The 18,176-nt window shown below is 37.2% G+C and overlaps 1 protein-coding gene across 1 annotated transcript in view; it reads left to right on the top strand.

Annotated features, from left to right (window-relative positions):
• The window catches only part of LOC133323812 (baculoviral IAP repeat-containing protein 6), a 41,934-nt gene that overhangs the window by 19,763 nt on the left and 3,995 nt on the right, over positions 1-18,176 (top strand). The window contains exons 19-34 of the mRNA XM_061532711.1: positions 6,062-6,211; positions 6,287-6,401; positions 6,469-6,534; positions 6,622-7,058; positions 9,250-9,612; positions 9,685-9,949; positions 10,013-10,233; positions 10,299-10,419; positions 10,481-10,720; positions 11,946-12,127; positions 12,205-12,713; positions 12,779-13,218; positions 14,637-16,232; positions 17,072-17,335; positions 17,404-17,603; positions 17,672-18,128. Coding sequence (XP_061388695.1) covers positions 6,062-6,211; positions 6,287-6,401; positions 6,469-6,534; positions 6,622-7,058; positions 9,250-9,612; positions 9,685-9,949; positions 10,013-10,233; positions 10,299-10,419; positions 10,481-10,720; positions 11,946-12,127; positions 12,205-12,713; positions 12,779-13,218; positions 14,637-16,232; positions 17,072-17,335; positions 17,404-17,603; positions 17,672-18,128 — 5,626 coding nt within the window. The remainder of the gene's footprint in view (positions 1-6,061; positions 6,212-6,286; positions 6,402-6,468; positions 6,535-6,621; positions 7,059-9,249; positions 9,613-9,684; positions 9,950-10,012; positions 10,234-10,298; positions 10,420-10,480; positions 10,721-11,945; positions 12,128-12,204; positions 12,714-12,778; positions 13,219-14,636; positions 16,233-17,071; positions 17,336-17,403; positions 17,604-17,671; positions 18,129-18,176) is intronic.

The following is an 18,176-nucleotide window of genomic DNA, read 5'->3' as shown; positions in this document are numbered from 1 at the left end:
ATTTAGGAATTGGTACAACTCGAGCCATTTTCCATAATTCATTTATCATATTAGCATCCATATCAATATGCTCGTGATCATTGCCAACACATCCAGAATCCTTTAATATTCTCCATAGACCACGAGAATCCATTTCTCTATAGAGCCTTGAGAAGTGGTATCTTCTTTCTCGGCGAATGATAGCTTTGGTGATAACAACATATGCGCCAATTATCTTGTGATCGATAGTTTTGAAAAGACAAAAAAACTAAATTCCTTAATGACCTGGCAAATCTAACATCTCTAGAATTCCTCCATGGATCAACCGAATATTTAAATTGTGTTTTTTTTAACAATTTTGTTAACAAATGAATAATTGAATCCAAAAGAGAACATATAGAAGCACATTTAGAAATCCACATCAATATTTCCAAAAAAACATGTCAGGCTCAACGGTTCCAACAAACGCACACAAACCATTCCAATAAATGCTATTATTATTATTATTTCATTTCTTTATTCATAATACAAAAGCCTCCTGGGCCTATTTACTGTATTAATAGTATTATTAAAAACCTGATAGTTTAAAATTCATTTTTATTTACAACATTGGCTCCCCAGCCTAATTTACTTTAACAGTAATATTATTAAAAAAAACATACAAATGTCCATTAGCAACGTACGTAGTACGAAGATCATAAAACACGAATGAACTAATTCTCTGAAAGATTTAAATGAAGTTTAAGTTTTAAACGAAACGCATTATTCGAATGCGAAAAAATTCGCAATACAATAGGTAGGTAGTTCCAAAACCTCGCAACACGAACAACATACGATTTCTCATATAAGGAGCTATGAATTAAAGGTATATTAATCTGTGGGTTTCTGCTAGAATGTAAAAATGTAAACAACGCACGTAACGACCTAGGTATACCAGTTTTAATAATTCTATAAAAATAAAAAGTATTACGAAAATCGACAAATTTACGAAACGAGGTGCCTAAAAAGTTAACAACAAACTCTGATATATGCTCACGAACTCTTACATTATAAACAAATCTAGCAATCATATTTATAATTTGCTGTAACTTATGAAAATTATATTCCGAAGTTCCAGATATAACTTCCAATACATACAACACATGTGGCATCATCAGTGAACAGGCAATTTTCGTCCTAACATGCAAAGGTAGATAAATACTGGTGGAATACAATTTACGTAACACTGAATAAATTTTACTGTGTATACTGTCAATATGGGATCCAAAATTTAACTTGTTATCCAAGATAACACCTAAACACTTGTGTTTCTCAACAAAGTCAATCCTTGAATTACCTATACATATCCCAAGATCTTGAACATGAGAACCAAACATAATAATTTTTGTTTTCAGTGGGTTTATATGTAAACAGTTAGCGTTGGTCCATCTCAGTAAATTCCCCAAACAAGAATTCATTGCCTCTTTTAAATAATCAATGGAATTTGTTTCAGACTTGAATAAAAGCATAACGTCATCAGCAAATATAAACAATGAGCATACATCAAGATTAATATATTCTGGCAAATCATTTATGTATAGAATAAACAGCAAGGGGCTCAAGACCGAACCTTGAGGTACCCCTGAAGAAAGAAAAGCACTCCCAGATCTAACACCACCCATCTCAACATATTGTGATCTACCGCTAACATACGACATTATCATTTTGCAGGCTGAAAAGGAAAAATTGAATTGATTTTTATGTTTATATATAAGCGTACTATAGGAAATCGAATTAAAAGCCTTGGATATATCCAATGAAATAAGTGAGCACATTTGCTTATTATTAAGATCACTCCTGATAGATTCTGTTAGGTGTAACAGCAGAGAAGTTGTGCTCCGGCCACGTCGAAATGCATGCTGCCCATCAAAAATTTCGGAATTAGTGTGCGATAGAATTTGGTCTTTTAATATATGTTCACAAATTTTCGACAATGTCGGGAGTATTGAGATTGGTCGTAAGTCCTCAGGACCCCGGACTATAGTAGATTTAGGAATTGGTACAACTCGAGCCATTTTCCATAACAGTGGAAAATTTGAGGTAGTTAAAATTGTATTTATTAAGTCCAAAATCAAATGAGAGGTATGAGGCCAAATTAGTTTCAAAAATTCAATAGATATTCTATCTACACCAACCGACTTTGATTTAACTTTGCCAATAGCAACATCAATATCATAGATTGTAACACATGAGAAAGAAAATGAATTGTCAGCATCAAGAAAAGGTTCAATGTCAACACTATCATGTCCATCCGATGTCACATTAGAAGCAAAGAAATCATTAACAGATTCAGCATCACAACCATACACATCATCATTATCCCCAGTACAACCATGTCTTCTAAGTATCCTCCAGAAACTCTTGGGATCAAGGTTACGAAATTGCTTTGTGTAATAATTGTATCGTTCAGTGCGCATAACTCTCTTTGCCCTATTTCGGTATTTGCAATAAACTCTCCACCTTAACTGACATCTGTTTTCTAGATATGCCCTGTAAGAACAATCCATTAAAGACTTAGCATGTGCAACATTTTTGGCATTAATCCAATTATCAGGCTGTAATGTAAGATATCTCTTTACAACTGGAACATTGGAGTAAAGGTTTTTAAATAAATTGTTAATAATCTGGCACTTATCATCAGAATTATTGGCCTGATAATAATGCGTATGATCAAAATCTGATAAACATTCGAAGATACCATTCCAATCAATGTTTTTAAAATCATGATATTCAATTCTATCATCCACGGCATTCATACTTAAATCAAAACATGCAATTATAAGTGCATGATGCGAAATCGAAGGACAGTGAACTTGTCCTGAATAGCACGTCGAATCAATATCACTAAGCAACATGAAATCTATTAGGCTGCTACTACTATGCGCAACATCGAAATGGGTCGGTCTTATGTTATGCAAAACTGATAGATTTAACCTTAAACACATAGATCTTAATAATATTGCACGGGTGGGATTAAATAGATCACAATTAAAATCGTCAGCAACTATTATATTAGTATATTTCATAAATAAATTGTGATGCTGTTGCTCAAATGTTAAAATGTCTCCTACTGGAGGTAAATAAACCACACCGAACAAAATTGTTACATTGCCGGAATACAGTTCTAAAAATATGGACTCACATTTTCCCATTATTGACGTTTTAAAAACAATTTTATGTTTGAACTTTTTAGATGCATAAATAGCTACACCACCCCCTCTCAGACATCGTCGGTCATTTCTGTACATTTTGTAACCGGGAACCTCAACTGCACGATTAGATACCACAGGTTTGAGCCATGTCTCGGAAATGCCAATCGCATCTAATTGTGATCCTAACAAAATTGATTTAAAATCGTCAAATTTAAATGAATTAACCGAAGGTCTTATACTTTGGCAATTTATATGTCCAATTCTGAATTTTCCATTAAATGCTGTTAAAACAGACTTCAAATACGCACTATTGCTAACTACCGGACCAATGTCTAAATTAAAAGACATCAAAAGCGAATAAAGTAAATATAGAGGGGAACCAATTTACAATAACCAAAAAATATATTATTCTCCACATTAATATTTCAATTCAACAACTAACCATATTACCAATATCAATATTATTTCTCATAAATCAAAGAGTATTTATATATCTATATTACAAGCACATAATAAGCATATTTGAAAAGGTTTAAATCAAAATTAGAAAACAAGATATAACCAATTTCAATCTACGACCACCATTCCAGAATAAATTATGTTATTTACGGACTAATAAAATTTTGTTTGCATTCATAAGTGTACATAATAATTTCAAATCATTTAAATGAATTAATTGGGGGTAATAAAAATCGGACGGACAAAAAAGATATTTTAATTACACTTTTGCCTTTAGTTATGGGCATACATCAGAAAATAAGCATAATCAACCCTAAATGGACAGACAGATAAATGATTCAAATATCATACTATCATCAAGAACGGTGGTGTAGTGAAAAAAGTAAATTTACTTGACAATTTATTAAAATCCACTAATAGTTAAATTTTAAAACGTATTCTCATTGTTGAGAAGCGCCCAACATTCATCAAACTCACGAGTCACCTTCTTCCCATCCGCAAGTATTAGTATCGCTTTGGGTTTATCATAATTTAGAATTTTAAATTTCGATACCAACTTTTTATCTCGTAGCTTCCTGCAAACTGCGTTCAATTCTGAAGCTATCGGAGGGTAATGATCATTCAGGTATAAGCGTTTCTCAATATCAGATCCAACACCTTTAATAATATCCGACACTTTAAGCTGGCGTTCTTTAAAATATTCCTTCATTATAGCATCTCTTGTCTGCACGGAGTTAAATTTTATAAGTAACATCTTTCGTTTATACATATAACAAACGTGGTTAATATCATATGTGGAAATAGGAACCTTATAAAATTCAGCCAAACCAATAGCAATGCTAACGAGATCAGTCATATTTTCAGGTAATCCACTAATTAGTATGTCCCCACGATTTAGCCTTCGATGCAGGATATTATTTTCCACTTGCAAGTCAGAGATCTTTGACGAATAAGATTCAATGTCATCAATTCTTTTATTGCATTCAATTATGTCTTTTTTCATGTCAATAAGACAGGTGGCCATTTCAGTTTTGATTTCCTCGAGTACTCTTCTGATTTCATTTTGCTCGGTTTGATTAGACGTGATGAAATTGTCAAATTTCATATTAAGGGAACGAATATCATCAGAGGTATGACTTATTTCTAATCCATCATCCAGATTACTATCGCACTTGGCACAAATATATACAGATTTTTTAATTGCTTTTAATGCAGCCAGATCTTTTTCGGAAATATTTGCACAGGCTATATGAAACCACTCCGAACATATTCTACACCTTATGCATCCATTCTTGCCTATTGCAGCATTACAGGATCCACATACAATTTTCGAAGCAGCAGGCATTTCCAATCAGCATACAAGAACAGCAGGAACAAAACAAATCAGCGATCAGAAAAGCGAATAGCCAACAACAGTTAATTTTCAATCCAACAAGAGATTACACCTTTTACAGCAGCACGTTTATCATTCAAGCAAACCAATGAATAAAATTCCAATTATAAAGAAATTATATGGCATTCACGTTGAATTTCATATAAATGAAAAATTTTCAGTAATAAACAATATGTTTAAATACTTCTATGATTTATAAAGTTACGTTTAGCGCTTTAATTTAATAAAATGGTCAGCCGCGAATTCTCACACTTCTATTCAGGCATAGCGTTGCCAGATATTCGGGTTATTAGTCTCTATATTCAATGAAATCAGGTGAAAAATTAGATTTTATTGTAAGCGATGCAAAAATAAAAGCATGCTCTGATATAGCAGGAAACTGAATCTGAACTGTGTAAGCTACCACAGAAGGATGGCTAATTAGCATATAGTCAATTAAGGACGTAGAACGGCTAACGAGGTCAAAATGTGAAGGTCTGGAACAATGATCGAATTTATGCGAGTACATAGGGCGCGAAACAAATTTGCCTTATTGGGGTTGAACAAATCGCAGTTAAAGTCGCCAAGAATAACAATGTCTCTGTACTCTGCCAAAAGATCATAAAGGAGGCTTTCGAACAAATCAATATCACCGGAAGGCAAATAAGCAACACCAAAAATAACTTTCATACTCTGCAAGTGTAACTCTACAAACAATGATTCATAATGATAAACTGACGTTTTAAAAACAACTTTAAATTTAAGACTCATAGATAAAAATATTCCTACATCACCACTTCTGCTCTGCATCTAACGATCAGCACGGCAGAAGTTGTAGCCCGGAATAGAAACCGAAGAGTCTAGAATCTCAGGAACAAGCCATGTTTCATAATATTGCCATAATGTCAAAGGTATTTTGTCCTACTAGGCTCTTTAACTCATCTAGCTTCGTAACAGGTCACATACTTCTGCAGTTTAAATGTGCTACATTTAAATTAATTTTATGTTGAAAGAATGATTTTTGTGGAAACTATTTACATATTATAAACACTTTTTATAGGTTATAGCCCGTCTGGTATCTGCATGTAGGCCAGCTGTACAATTATCGAAAATTATCACCATAAATCAATTGGAACATTTAATACGTATGGCCGTGTGGAATGATCAGCAACAACCATGGGCTGTACATGCCATTACATGTCTGTTACAGGTAAGAAGAAGAAGAAATATGAACAGTTTTTAGGAGTGCACCAACCATAAATGATTTTTTTTCAAATATTTTTAGGATCTTTTGGATGCTGATCGTCATTATAAGGATAACGATGCTACACCCACAAACGATGGACAAAGAACCATGGATAGTTTCCAGGAAACCAAAGATCTATTTGCTGATTATACATGTAAGTGGAAAAAACCGGGACTTTGTATTTAAAGATAATTTCAATTCAAAATGCATTTTTCATATAGCACTCTACATGTCTCAAAATATTGGTTCCTCACAATCAACCAGTAGCGAGATTCCCTATTCAGACGGTGAGAGTCGTAACATATATATTTACATTCACAATTGCCACAATATAACTAATAAAAATAATATAATTTCTCTCTCTCTCACTGCAGCTGTCAAATATCCTTATTTACCCTCATTAATTGAATGTGAGGATACCGAATTCGATGATATGCTAAATGACATCGATGTTATGGAACGTAATAAAACGATCACAACCACCAAAAAGGATAATAGCAATATGAACAAAAATACCGTTAACTATTTTTGTAAATCAATCTCAAGTGCTATGGATTCACGTCTCGACATTGGTTTGGATCTGAATGTTGAAACTGATTTGAGACGTATAACAATGGTATCATCACTGGATATGTATTCATCATTGCCACAAATTGCAGCCAGTGAATTTAAGACAACATCGCCAGAGGTAGCTGTCTGGCCAGATTATATCGCGGATATGTGGTCGGGACCGGAATATAATTGTGGTGTCAACACCTATACCATGTTTAAGAATGTATTCGATTGTATATTGGCTGATTTACATTTGGAGGTGAGTTGAAAGAAAAAAATCTAGAGTCCCTCAGAAAATAGTCTTAGTAACAAATTCAGGCAATGCGTAGCATCTTATAAATATTAGCAAAAAAATACACGACCATAGATAGTCGTTCAAAATTAATTAAAAAAAAATGCTCGCCTATTAAGAGACCCTTTAAAAATCTTTTTAAAAAATCCAACCCCTCAAAAAACCTTTTTATAGACTCTCAAATATATTTTTAAAAATCCTTACATACTTAACTGGCTTGTGACAGAATTTTCGTTCCATAAGCCGAGCTTACAAAATATATCCAGGCGCGTCGGTCTTTTGCGCAGGTTTTCCAGTTTGAAAGATCATATTCGGCAATGTTGTCTTCCACTAGATCTTTCCATCTTATTCGTAGTCTTCCCCTTCAACGGGGACCATCAGTGGGCTCGCTTTTATATGCCTTTTGAGCTGGGGCATTCTCATTCATTCGCACAACATGACCTAGCCAACGTAGTCGCTGCAGCTCAACACGGAGAACTTTTCTCTGCTTACGCAAGTACCCATACTTCAGATCCATATAACAGTACGGGTAGTACCAGCGTCTTGTAAAGTGAGAGTAGCCTTGCTTTTAAGTTGTTCGATCAGACCATAGTAGCATCTATTCGCCATCACAATCCTTCTCCGAATTCCAAAACTGATGTCATTAGTTTTATTTATGGCGGTAACAAGGTATATAAAATCTTTAACTCCCTCGAAGCTGTAGTTCTCAAGTTTCACAGTTGCCAAACACATTTTGGCATACTCCTTCTTAATTCGTTTGAAGGAGGCTGTTACCGCTCGCAATGTTCGACCCATTATATCGATGTCATCGGTGTAGGCGAGTAGCATGTGTTGTTTGGTGTACAGAGTGTCATTTCTGTTCACCTTTGCATCTAGTATGACCTTTTCCAGCAGGATGTTATGTAGGTCACACGACAAACTGTCACCTTGTCTGAATCCTCGTTCGGTATTAGAGGGCTCCGAGAGGTCCTTTCCGACTTTAACTGCTGATCTTGTGCCAGTTAAAGTTATCCTGCATTTTGCAGGAATGCCATACGCAGACATGGCTTTATACACCTCTGAACGGATAGGGCTGTCGAATGCGGCTTTATAGTCGACGAATAGGTGATATGCGTCGATGTCTTTTTCGTGAGTCTTTTCCAGGATTTGGCACAGAGTGCAAATTTGGTCAATAGTGTATTTGTCAGGTCTGAAACCGCATTGGTATGATTAATTGGTCATTGATCATTGGCTTCAATCGTTCACACAGCACACTGGATAGCACTTTATATGCGATGGGAAGGAGACTTATTCCTCTATAATTGGCGCATATTGTCTTGTCTCCTTTTTTGTGCACGGGACACAGGATGCTGAGGTTCCAATCATTTGGCCACCAGTCTTGAATAGTTCGGCTTGTAAACCATCGGCACCTGCTGCTTTATTATTTTCAGCCGATTGCTACTCTGCTGACCTCATATTGTCATCTATTATTTGTTCTGGGGTATCATCTTCACTGCTACTATTTGATACCAGAAGCTTATCAAAATGCTCCTTCCAGATCCTCAGCACGCTGTCGGTATCTGTCACCAGGTTTCCTTCTTCATCTCTACAGGAGGATGTGCCTGCACCAGAGCCTTCGGTTTGGTGTTTTACCCTTGGTATAATTTTCGGACTTCATTATGACTCCTGTACATCTCGATCTGTTCACGCTCACGTTTTTTTTTTTTGTTCTTTCTTCTATCTTCTGAAAAAACGTTCCTCCTCTCTCCTTTTCTCCCGGTAATTCTCCATCGCATTACGTGTTGCTACTGTCTGCAGGGTTGCCCTATACGCTGCGTTTTTCACATCAGTAGCATTACGACACTCCTGATCGTACCATGGTTTTCTTGATGGTGGAGTAGGCCTCTGCTACCTGTTGTGTTTGCAGCTTTTCAACGTCGAGTTTCCATGTTGTGTTAGATCGCACCTTTGCTGCTACATTAAGACGCCTCCTATTAGACCCTTAAAACATTTTTATAAAAATGCACGCCTCTTTTTAGACCCTTAAAAATATGTTTAAAAAATCCACTCCTCTTACTAGCCCCTAAAAATGTTTTTAAAAAATCCAACCCTGTTATTATAGACCCTTAAAAATATTTATTAAAAAATCCACGCCTATTTTCTCACCACTTTTTTTCAGGAAACATGGGTCCACCTGGAACAAGTATTACAAATGTGGCTAACATTGAACGGAGAACTGGCCGATAAACCCTACAGTTCTGGCATTTCAAATGCGGATGTACCAAAAATACCATTCGGTGCAAATGCTATACAAGGCCTATTGCTGGCCCTGGCCTGGTATAATGATGTTAAACTACGTACATGGTGTTTGGGTTTCCAATGTCTTCTGCTGGCCTGCAATTCCCAGACATTTGGTCAAGAGGATGATGCCGATCGTACACGAATCAATGAGGTCATTGTCAACGATGAGAATTTCGAAAAAATGCTATTGAGATTTTTCTCAGGCTATGGCATGAGTTCGGTTATCATTACAAATCGTTGTGTAAGTTGAAATAGGTTGCCAAAAAAGAAAAATAAAATATTTAATAACTTGTGTGTTGCTTCAAATTTCAAGGCTGGTCCCACCATATGCAAACATTTACATGAACTTCTACATTGGCTACATCGCAAGGGCGAGTCTACGGATGGTGTAATATCCTGCAAGCGTAAGCTAAAAGATACCCTACTGCATGTTATACTGCAGCTGGTGCAGCCCGGCGGTGCAATCAGCAATCAATTGGGTCCCATTGATGCCCAAAGTCAATTGGTGCGTGATCTGCTGATAATGCCCAATGATAAGGCTGATTTAAATATATCATTGAATATTATTGAGTGTGTTTGTAAGTTGAGCAATTTGTTGCTTTCTTTCCCAGTCTCAATGTCCATTTTTTTAAAAATTCCAGCATTTTTGGTATTCAATAACATTTCCAATGGCGATAAGATACAGTGTCAACGTACCTCGGATACAAACAATACTGGCAATTCATTTAGCAGTCTTTTCGCCAATGTTTTGGGTTCCGATCATTCAAAGCAAAATTGTCCAATTTCGGATAGTTCATTGATCATTAGTCTGCTAAGACTTTGTTCATCGTTAATACAAACTGAATTGCCAAGGCAATTGACTGTAAGTTGCTGCACAAAACATAGCCAATAGATGCAAAAATAATGTTCTGTTTTCTGTTCCTACAGGATGTTACAATACCCGAAGAAGAAGAACTAACTACTAGTATCTGTCAAACAGATGAAACTAAAGCTGAACAATTAAATATCGAAGGGCATCGCGTTAAGACCCCGTGTATTGCTGATACAGGTAATAAGGAGTTCAATCTGAATCTTTATTTTTTAAATTGTGTTTTTTTTTCATTTTGCAGTTCTTCGTCACTTCCCAACCATGAAACGTTTGTTGGGTTCTCTCTCCCACTGTTCCAGTTCATCATTTACCCTGATGACTTCATCGGACCTCTATGGTACCCATCCAGCTATATCAACATTCTTACTTGATGAACCACAAACTGCCGCTGATGCTGTCTTTAATATGCTCCTAACTCTATGTGAAAAGGCTTCAAGCTCTCGATTGATTGTGGCACCCATTTGCCAATATTTAGAAGCATGTAAGTTAAAAAAATCTTTAGCAAGTAGAGGTATTAGACCACCCAATATTTATATGTATACCCTCCTATATGCCGATCGTAATGTATTCGTATAATTTTATGATCATGGCGTCGGTTCCCACTATTAGGATCCGAATATGAATGCGCGAAAGCCCCGCTGACGACAGTATGTCCCAGCAGCTAAGTGCTGAAATAGATGTTTTAGTTCTTGAGCATAAGTGCTCTAAATGGTTATTACACCTTAACCACTGCAATATAAATTCCACAGCTATGGTCTACAATTAAGAGTCTATCTGGTTCCAAAAGAAATACAAACCTCTCTACTATTTCATTCAATAACATTCAGCATGTAGACGTCAAAAAATGTGCATTGCAATTATGCCGCCAATTCATTGAGCATCCATCTTCCGCAGAACAGAATCAAACATGCAGTTATCTAGAGATGTAATAATCCTAAACGAGACTTGTAGGCCCCTATCATTCACATCCAGCAAGGTAGAAATCGAATTATTGATTACACTGTCGGTAATTCCAGATATTTGGAAAGTTTTCCGGATTATTGCAGTTCCGAAAACCAGATAAATCCGGTACTAATGGGGAATCCAGTAGCCAAGGATTTAGAGTCCCTTCCCTTGCTTCCTGAAACGTCATTTCATTCTTGCCTCCCACTGGCATGGTTCAGGGAAACATATAGCACAACAACATGACCTGCTAACGTAGTCACTGCAAGTCGATACGTCTATGTCGATGTCCGAGAATAGATGGTGCACCTCATGGTGCCATCCGAAACGACCCTAGTCTTACTCGGCCAACGTCGGTCACCTCAGCCCATTGTGATCTGGCGGTAGGTGGCCTTGCTTTTAAGTTACTTCTTCATCCCATAGTATCATCTGTTGGCCAACACTATCCTTCTCGGAACTTCAAAGCTGATGTTATTAGTTTTGTTTATGGCCGTACCGAGGTATCGTTAAATCGTTGCTGGATAGCACTTTATATGCGATGGGAAGGAGACTTGTCTTGTCTCCTTTTTTGGGCACGGGACACAGGTTGCTGAGGTTCCAATCATTGGGCATGCTTTCCTCTAGCCAAATTGTACTAATCAGCTGGTTCATGCTGCTCCTGACCAGCATCTTCGAGTTCTTGGGGATCCGACAAAGCATTACCTGCATATTTAGAAGATTTAACTAATTCCATTCTTACCTGTTTTCCATTCATTTTTTTTCAGGCACTTCACAACGCAGCACTTTGCCACGTCTACACTTGTCCGAGCCTCTCCTATGGTATATATCCAAAGTTTTGTATCTGTCATCATCGGTACATCTATTCACACAATTAGGCGGAATTGAAATAATTTGTAAAAATTTAGTTAAACTAAATAAAATACTTATTAATGTACAGCCAGGATTGGTAAGTAGACGACGAAGAACGGGTTTTTCGATAATTTCTAAAAATACATCTCTCTCTCTCTCTCTCATTTTTCCTAGATCTCCATGATTATGCAGCATATGACAAGAAATGCCAAACTGAAACTAGTTTCGCATGCATGCTCCAATGGCAATAGTAAAAAATCCAGCTCCAGCAGTAGTCAAAATCATCGTTATCTGCAGGATGGTCTTATCAATTTTGCCCCGTTTTGTACAATATCGGCGGAAAATGATACCGCCCAGTCGGCAGAAATACTCATAATGAACCCGGTGGCATCACATCGTCGACCAAGAACACCAGCATGGAGCTACATGTTCTATCCAAATGAATCACATGCTGATCTAACAATAACCTTACCCACCGCTATTCTGTTGCGTGAGGTACAATTGCAGCCGCATGCACCCACATTGGCCTCATGTCCATCCGCTGTGGCTTTGGAGATATCCAGAGATTTTGGTTTGGGCCCTGTGCCAGTGGGTCCGCCATTAACCACAACTGGTATGACATGTATACGTTTGAAACTGGCCAAACCTGAAATAGCCACAAGTATTGTGTTGCGTTTGTATAGGTAATGGTCCATTCAGAAATTCCTATGTCAGAATTTTTATTAAATGTATTTCCCTTCTCCATTAGACCAAAAGACAGTCCCAGCATTGGCCTAACACAAATTGCCGTTTTGGGCAATACCATATTCTCGTCGCACGGCACAAGTAATGGCGGCGGCGGTGTTGGTGGTGGTCTGGTCTCCAATTCCAGTACATCGGCCTTTGATCAGGCCATGGATGATGATTCGTTTGCCAAGACAAGCGTGGGTTGGGTACGAATTCTATCACGCTGCTATAATGTTGCATCAAAAGTCTCCTCAGCTTCGAAATTAGCAGCCGATGTTATTGGGGCTTCGGCAGCTTATCCTGGATTCTTGGATGCCTGCTGCTCCCTTATGAATATAATGCCAATGATACCGAATGCTGCAGTGCAAAACTTGGGTTCGGTTTTGCTAACATTGGGTGCCTATAGTAAAGATTTGTGTTTGCAGCTGATACGTACGCTGTTGTGGAATACCAGTCCTCAAAGTAAGTAACTTATTATGGGTTATAACAAGTCAGTTAGTAAGGACTGATTTTTAAGGTTCTGAGTGTCAAAAATAATTTTCAAATCCCAAAGCCCCAATGAGCTTCGGTTTTTTTAAATAATTTTCAAGGGTTGAAGGTCTAATAGGCATCGGATTTTTAATAATAATTTTTACAAGGGGCTAAAGACCGAAACATTTGAATATTTCAAGAGTAGAGGGGCCAAAAAATTTGAATTTTGAAATTTGAAAGGCCGAAGGACCAATAAATGTGGATTTTTCAAGGTCGAAGGACCAATAATCATGGGGGGTTTGTGAATGTAGATTTTCATAGGTGGAGGTGCTAGAAAGCCTGAAATTTCTTACATAATAATTTTTACAGAGTCGAAGGATAAAAATTTTTCAATGGTCGAAGGACCGATAAAGTGATCATTAATAATAATTTTTTCCCGAATCGAAGGACTAATATGAAATGATCAATAAGCTTAGATTTACCTAATAATATTTTTTCCAGAAATTAAATTCAAAGGTCGAAGGACCAATAAACATGTGTTTGCTAAAAACAATTTTTCTAGAGTCGAAGGACCAATGAATGGGGTTTTTAAGGGTCGAAGTGCCTGTATGCCTGATTTTTTTTTTAATAATAATTTTTCCAATGTCGAATGATCAACATTTTTCAAGGGTAGAGGGAGCGATAAAGAAAATTTGATTTTTTTCAAAAGTCAAAAGACCAAGATCGAAGGACTAATAAGCATGAGTTGTGAATGTGGATCTTCAAGGGATAAGTGATAGTAAGCCTGATAGTAAAGTCGAAGGGCCAATATTTTTCAAAATATTTTTTCATAGTCGAAGGGTGTAAGGACCAACTCAGAGTCCAATATTTTTCAATGGTGGAAGGGACCAGGTCCGAGGGACCATAAGCGTGATATTTTTAGTAATATTATTTTAAATAATCACGAAAGTATTTTAAATAATCATTTTTTAGATTTCAAGGACCAATATTTTTCACGGGTCAAAAGATCAATAGGCGTGGTTGTTTATTAATAATCTTTTCCGATTCGAAGGACCAATATTTTTCAAGAGTCGAAGGACCAATAATAGTGGATTTTTTAATAATAATTTGTCTAGAGTCGATGGACCAATAAGAATGGATTTCTTAATAATATTTCCAGCGTCGAAGGGCCAATATGCGTGGAATTTTTTATAATAATTTTTCCGAGTTCAAGGACCTATATTTTTCCAGAATCGAAGGACCAATAATCATTTCAGAGTCGATGGGCCAATATATTTCAAGGATCGAAGAATTTTTTAATAATAATTTTTCTAGGGTCGAAGTACCAATAAACGTTAATTTTTAATATATTTTTTTTATAATTTTTCACATCATAATCTTCTCAATTTTCTTGTTCTTCCTTTTTTCAGTTTATAAACTATCCAATGATAGCATATGCGATCTACTCTATGATTTGTGTACCACCAAAGATACCTATGTTATGGACAAAGTTAAGGTACTCCTCGAATGGATTGATAATTTACGACAGAATTTCAGCAGCAGCAACACCGCACGTTGTAATAATCCGCAGAGTGGTTTCGTCAAGTGTATTGCCTCCATATTATGGCATATATTCGAAGAAAATAGCGTACCAAATCTGTCCGAATTAATTACGGAGAATGTCTTCGAGGCCTGTATGCATTGGATTGATCGTCTGGAGAATGAGGAGCCATTAAAAGTTGCCTTCGATTCGTTACTATGTTCGCTGTGTTATATTCAACCGAAATTCTTTAATCATATGCTAATGAGATTGAATGTTAAAATAGCCCATACAACAGCTGGGGGTGGTAATGATGGCGCCGCATCAGGAATGGAAGAAGGAAGTGGTGGCGATGGAAATTTAATTAACCCTGCATCTGCTGAAAAATGTGGCCTAACCGATGACAACAAAGAGATGAGTGGTAAGGCCTGGTATGCCAATGTGGCGGCCGATAATTTATCTACCCTCTTCCAACATCCATCGTATTTGGCCACCATTGCCTTGGCCTGTCAATCATCGAATGCTGTCTTTCAACTTGTCGACTCGGGTTTGCCTAAACTTTTGGCCTATGCCTTGTATGAATATTGTTCGACGCTGTTGAGTCAGGATATGCCGGCAAACGTTCAACGTTCAAATTCTCCTCCCCCTCCTCCAAGTGAGGTTGCTGGTACAGCTTCTTCGTCGTCATCATCCACCACCTGCATGACCGATGCCGATAAGGTTGCAGGCGATCAACAAATGGAAGATATGCAAACCGATCATGATGCCACAGGCGGCAGTCCACAACGCCAATTGATGTCCTTTGAATTGGTGCCTAAAATTTTGGACTTTTTCACCGACTGCTGTACCGAAGGTCATATGCGTGATTGGTTGGGCACCCAACAAGGTTCAATATTCTGGAAGCCATTACTGAAATTACTATGCAATCATCGGCCCATTGATTTCATATCTCCCCAAAATAATGCCACCGGAGGAGGAGGTTTCAATCAGCAGGAACCCACTCAACAGGCATTCATACGTATCGAAAGGGCAACAATTAATTTCTTTTCCCATGTCACCGCCTGTCATCCGAATAATCAAAATATTCTCACAATGCTACTAATCGAAGTAATACGCGAACCATCCACTTCGTTGGCTGCCAAGTCTGGCACCAATGCCGATGGCAGTAATAAACAGACCATATCGGGTTTTACACGACAACTGGTATTACAATTGTTGTTGGAAAATGAACGTATCCTGGTGTCGGTGCGTAGCAAGCAACCGCTACAGAAAAAGGATCCACATGCCACGTTTATGTCAATGGCAGCATCGGCATCAAATTTACAAAATTCTTCTTCATCGTCCAGCAGTTATGTGACACCGAGTAGTAGTGTTAACATCTCCTTGGTCAATCATCATCCGGCGAAGCGTATTAACACACAGCATTTGCTGTTTTCGGTTAGCGCCAATACCAAGTGTCAAGAAATTATACAGAATTGTCTGTCAGGTGAGTGTTTCGGGGAAATTTTTCTCAAGGTTCGAAGGACCAATAAGTAGGGGGATTTGTTATTAAATTTTTTCCAGGGTCGAAGAAACAATATTTTCCAATGGTCGAAGGACCACTATTTGTAAAGCGTCGAAGGATCAATAAGCGAGAATTTTTAATAATAATTCTATTCGAGTTCAAGGGTCGAATAATATTAATTTTTCCAAAGTCGAAGGACCAATAAGCGTGGTTTTTTCAATAATAATTATTCCAGAGTCGAAGGAACAATTAATAATTACTTCTTCAAGGGTCGAAGGACCAATAAGCGTGGATTTTTTTAATAATAATTTTTCCAGAGTCGAAGGATCAATATTTTTGAAGGGTCGAAGGACCAATAAGCGTGGATGTTTTAATAATATTTTTTCAGAGTCGATGGGGGTTGAAGAACCAATAAGTGTGGATTTTTTAGTAATAATATTTTCCGAGCCGATTCTTTTTAATAATAATTTTTCAGGTGTCGAAGGACCAGAATAAGTTTTGATTTTTTAATAATAATATTTCCAGAGTCGAAGGACAAAATAGGCATGATTGTTTAATTATAATTTTGCCAGAGGCCAAAATTTTTCAAGAGACCAATAATCTTGAATTTTTTGATAATAATTTTTGTCCAGAGTCGAAGGACCAAAATTTTTCAATGGTCAAAGTACCAATAAGCGTCTATTTTTAAGTTATAATTCAGAGCCGAAGGACCAATAATTGGGGATTTTTTAATAATAATTTTTTTACTGTTTACTTTCAAAAGCCTTTTTAAAACTATTTTTTTTTTTTAAATTTCGCCCCCTCTACCCCCTTACCACTAGAAAATCGACGCAACGATAGTGGTGTGGCCGCAACAACAACAACGACAACATCAATTGTCCCGGGTGATATATTCAAGGATGACAGTGAGAAAAATCAAAATGATCCCTATAAGGATATAACAATAACATTCAATGGCCTTGAGAATGGTATGGAAATTTTAAGTGTGGCAGCCGGTGTAACGGCCAAGGATAAACGTATCAAAGATGCTAAAAATCAGGTTGCTGCCAATAAAGAGAATAAGGACATGGTGGCAAATTTCTCAAGTAAGAAAATCGAATCCTTGTGATGAATGATTACAAAAAATGATGATCTGCATTTTTTTCTTTTTCAGAACTTGTCAATTTGGAAGATATTCTAACACCCACCAATACTGCTACGGCTGCCACAAACTCCTCCAATAATTATGTACAGCTAGTACATCGCGATTATCCGGAAATACAAATTGGCAGTGATACAACAATATCACAGCTACTGGCGGCATTGCAAAGCAAAGGACATTCGCTGGCTAAGCCATGCATAAATCTTGAATTGGTAAGCAGGAATAGGTTCTGATAATTAATGTTACAAAATAATTACAAATTTAAATTTATATTTTTTAGATCTCTGGAAAATCAAGCCATGCAACAGAAGCCGGCGGCAGCGGTGATGAGCCACCAACCATTATTAAAGCCTCTTCCGTGGAACCTTTACCATCTCCACTGCAACGTTTCTCCAGCCGTGGTGGCCTCTCTCTGCTGGCACAATATTTACCCACGGTATATCCCGAAATCACCGCACGTAAACATCAAAACAATGCCCCCGAAAAAGAAAAAAGTCCACCAATGAGCGATTGGGTTAAGCTAGAACCAAACGATGATATCTATGAAGATTTGGAGGATCCACTGTCGGAACCAACAACCAAACAGGCAACAATTACCGCTGTACCACAACATTCTTTGGCCGCATTCGGATTGTTTTTGCGTCTTCCTGCCTATTCGGATGTTTTGCTGCGCGACAAATTGCGAGCTCAGTGTCTATTGCGTTTGGTATTGGGCGTGACCGGAGATGGAGAAGGAAGTGAGTTTGGTTTTGGAAATTTGGTAATCTGCATAAAATTAATTGTGA

The sequence above is a fragment of the Musca vetustissima genome, unplaced genomic scaffold (assembly GCF_032173495.1).
Source record: "Musca vetustissima isolate MV318-11 ecotype Yass unplaced genomic scaffold, APGP_CSIRO_Mvet_v1 utg6528, whole genome shotgun sequence".
NCBI lineage: Eukaryota > Metazoa > Arthropoda > Insecta > Diptera > Muscidae > Musca > Musca vetustissima.
The sequence above is the reverse complement of the archived record's forward strand: the minus strand, read 5'-3'. Positions and strand labels throughout refer to the sequence as shown.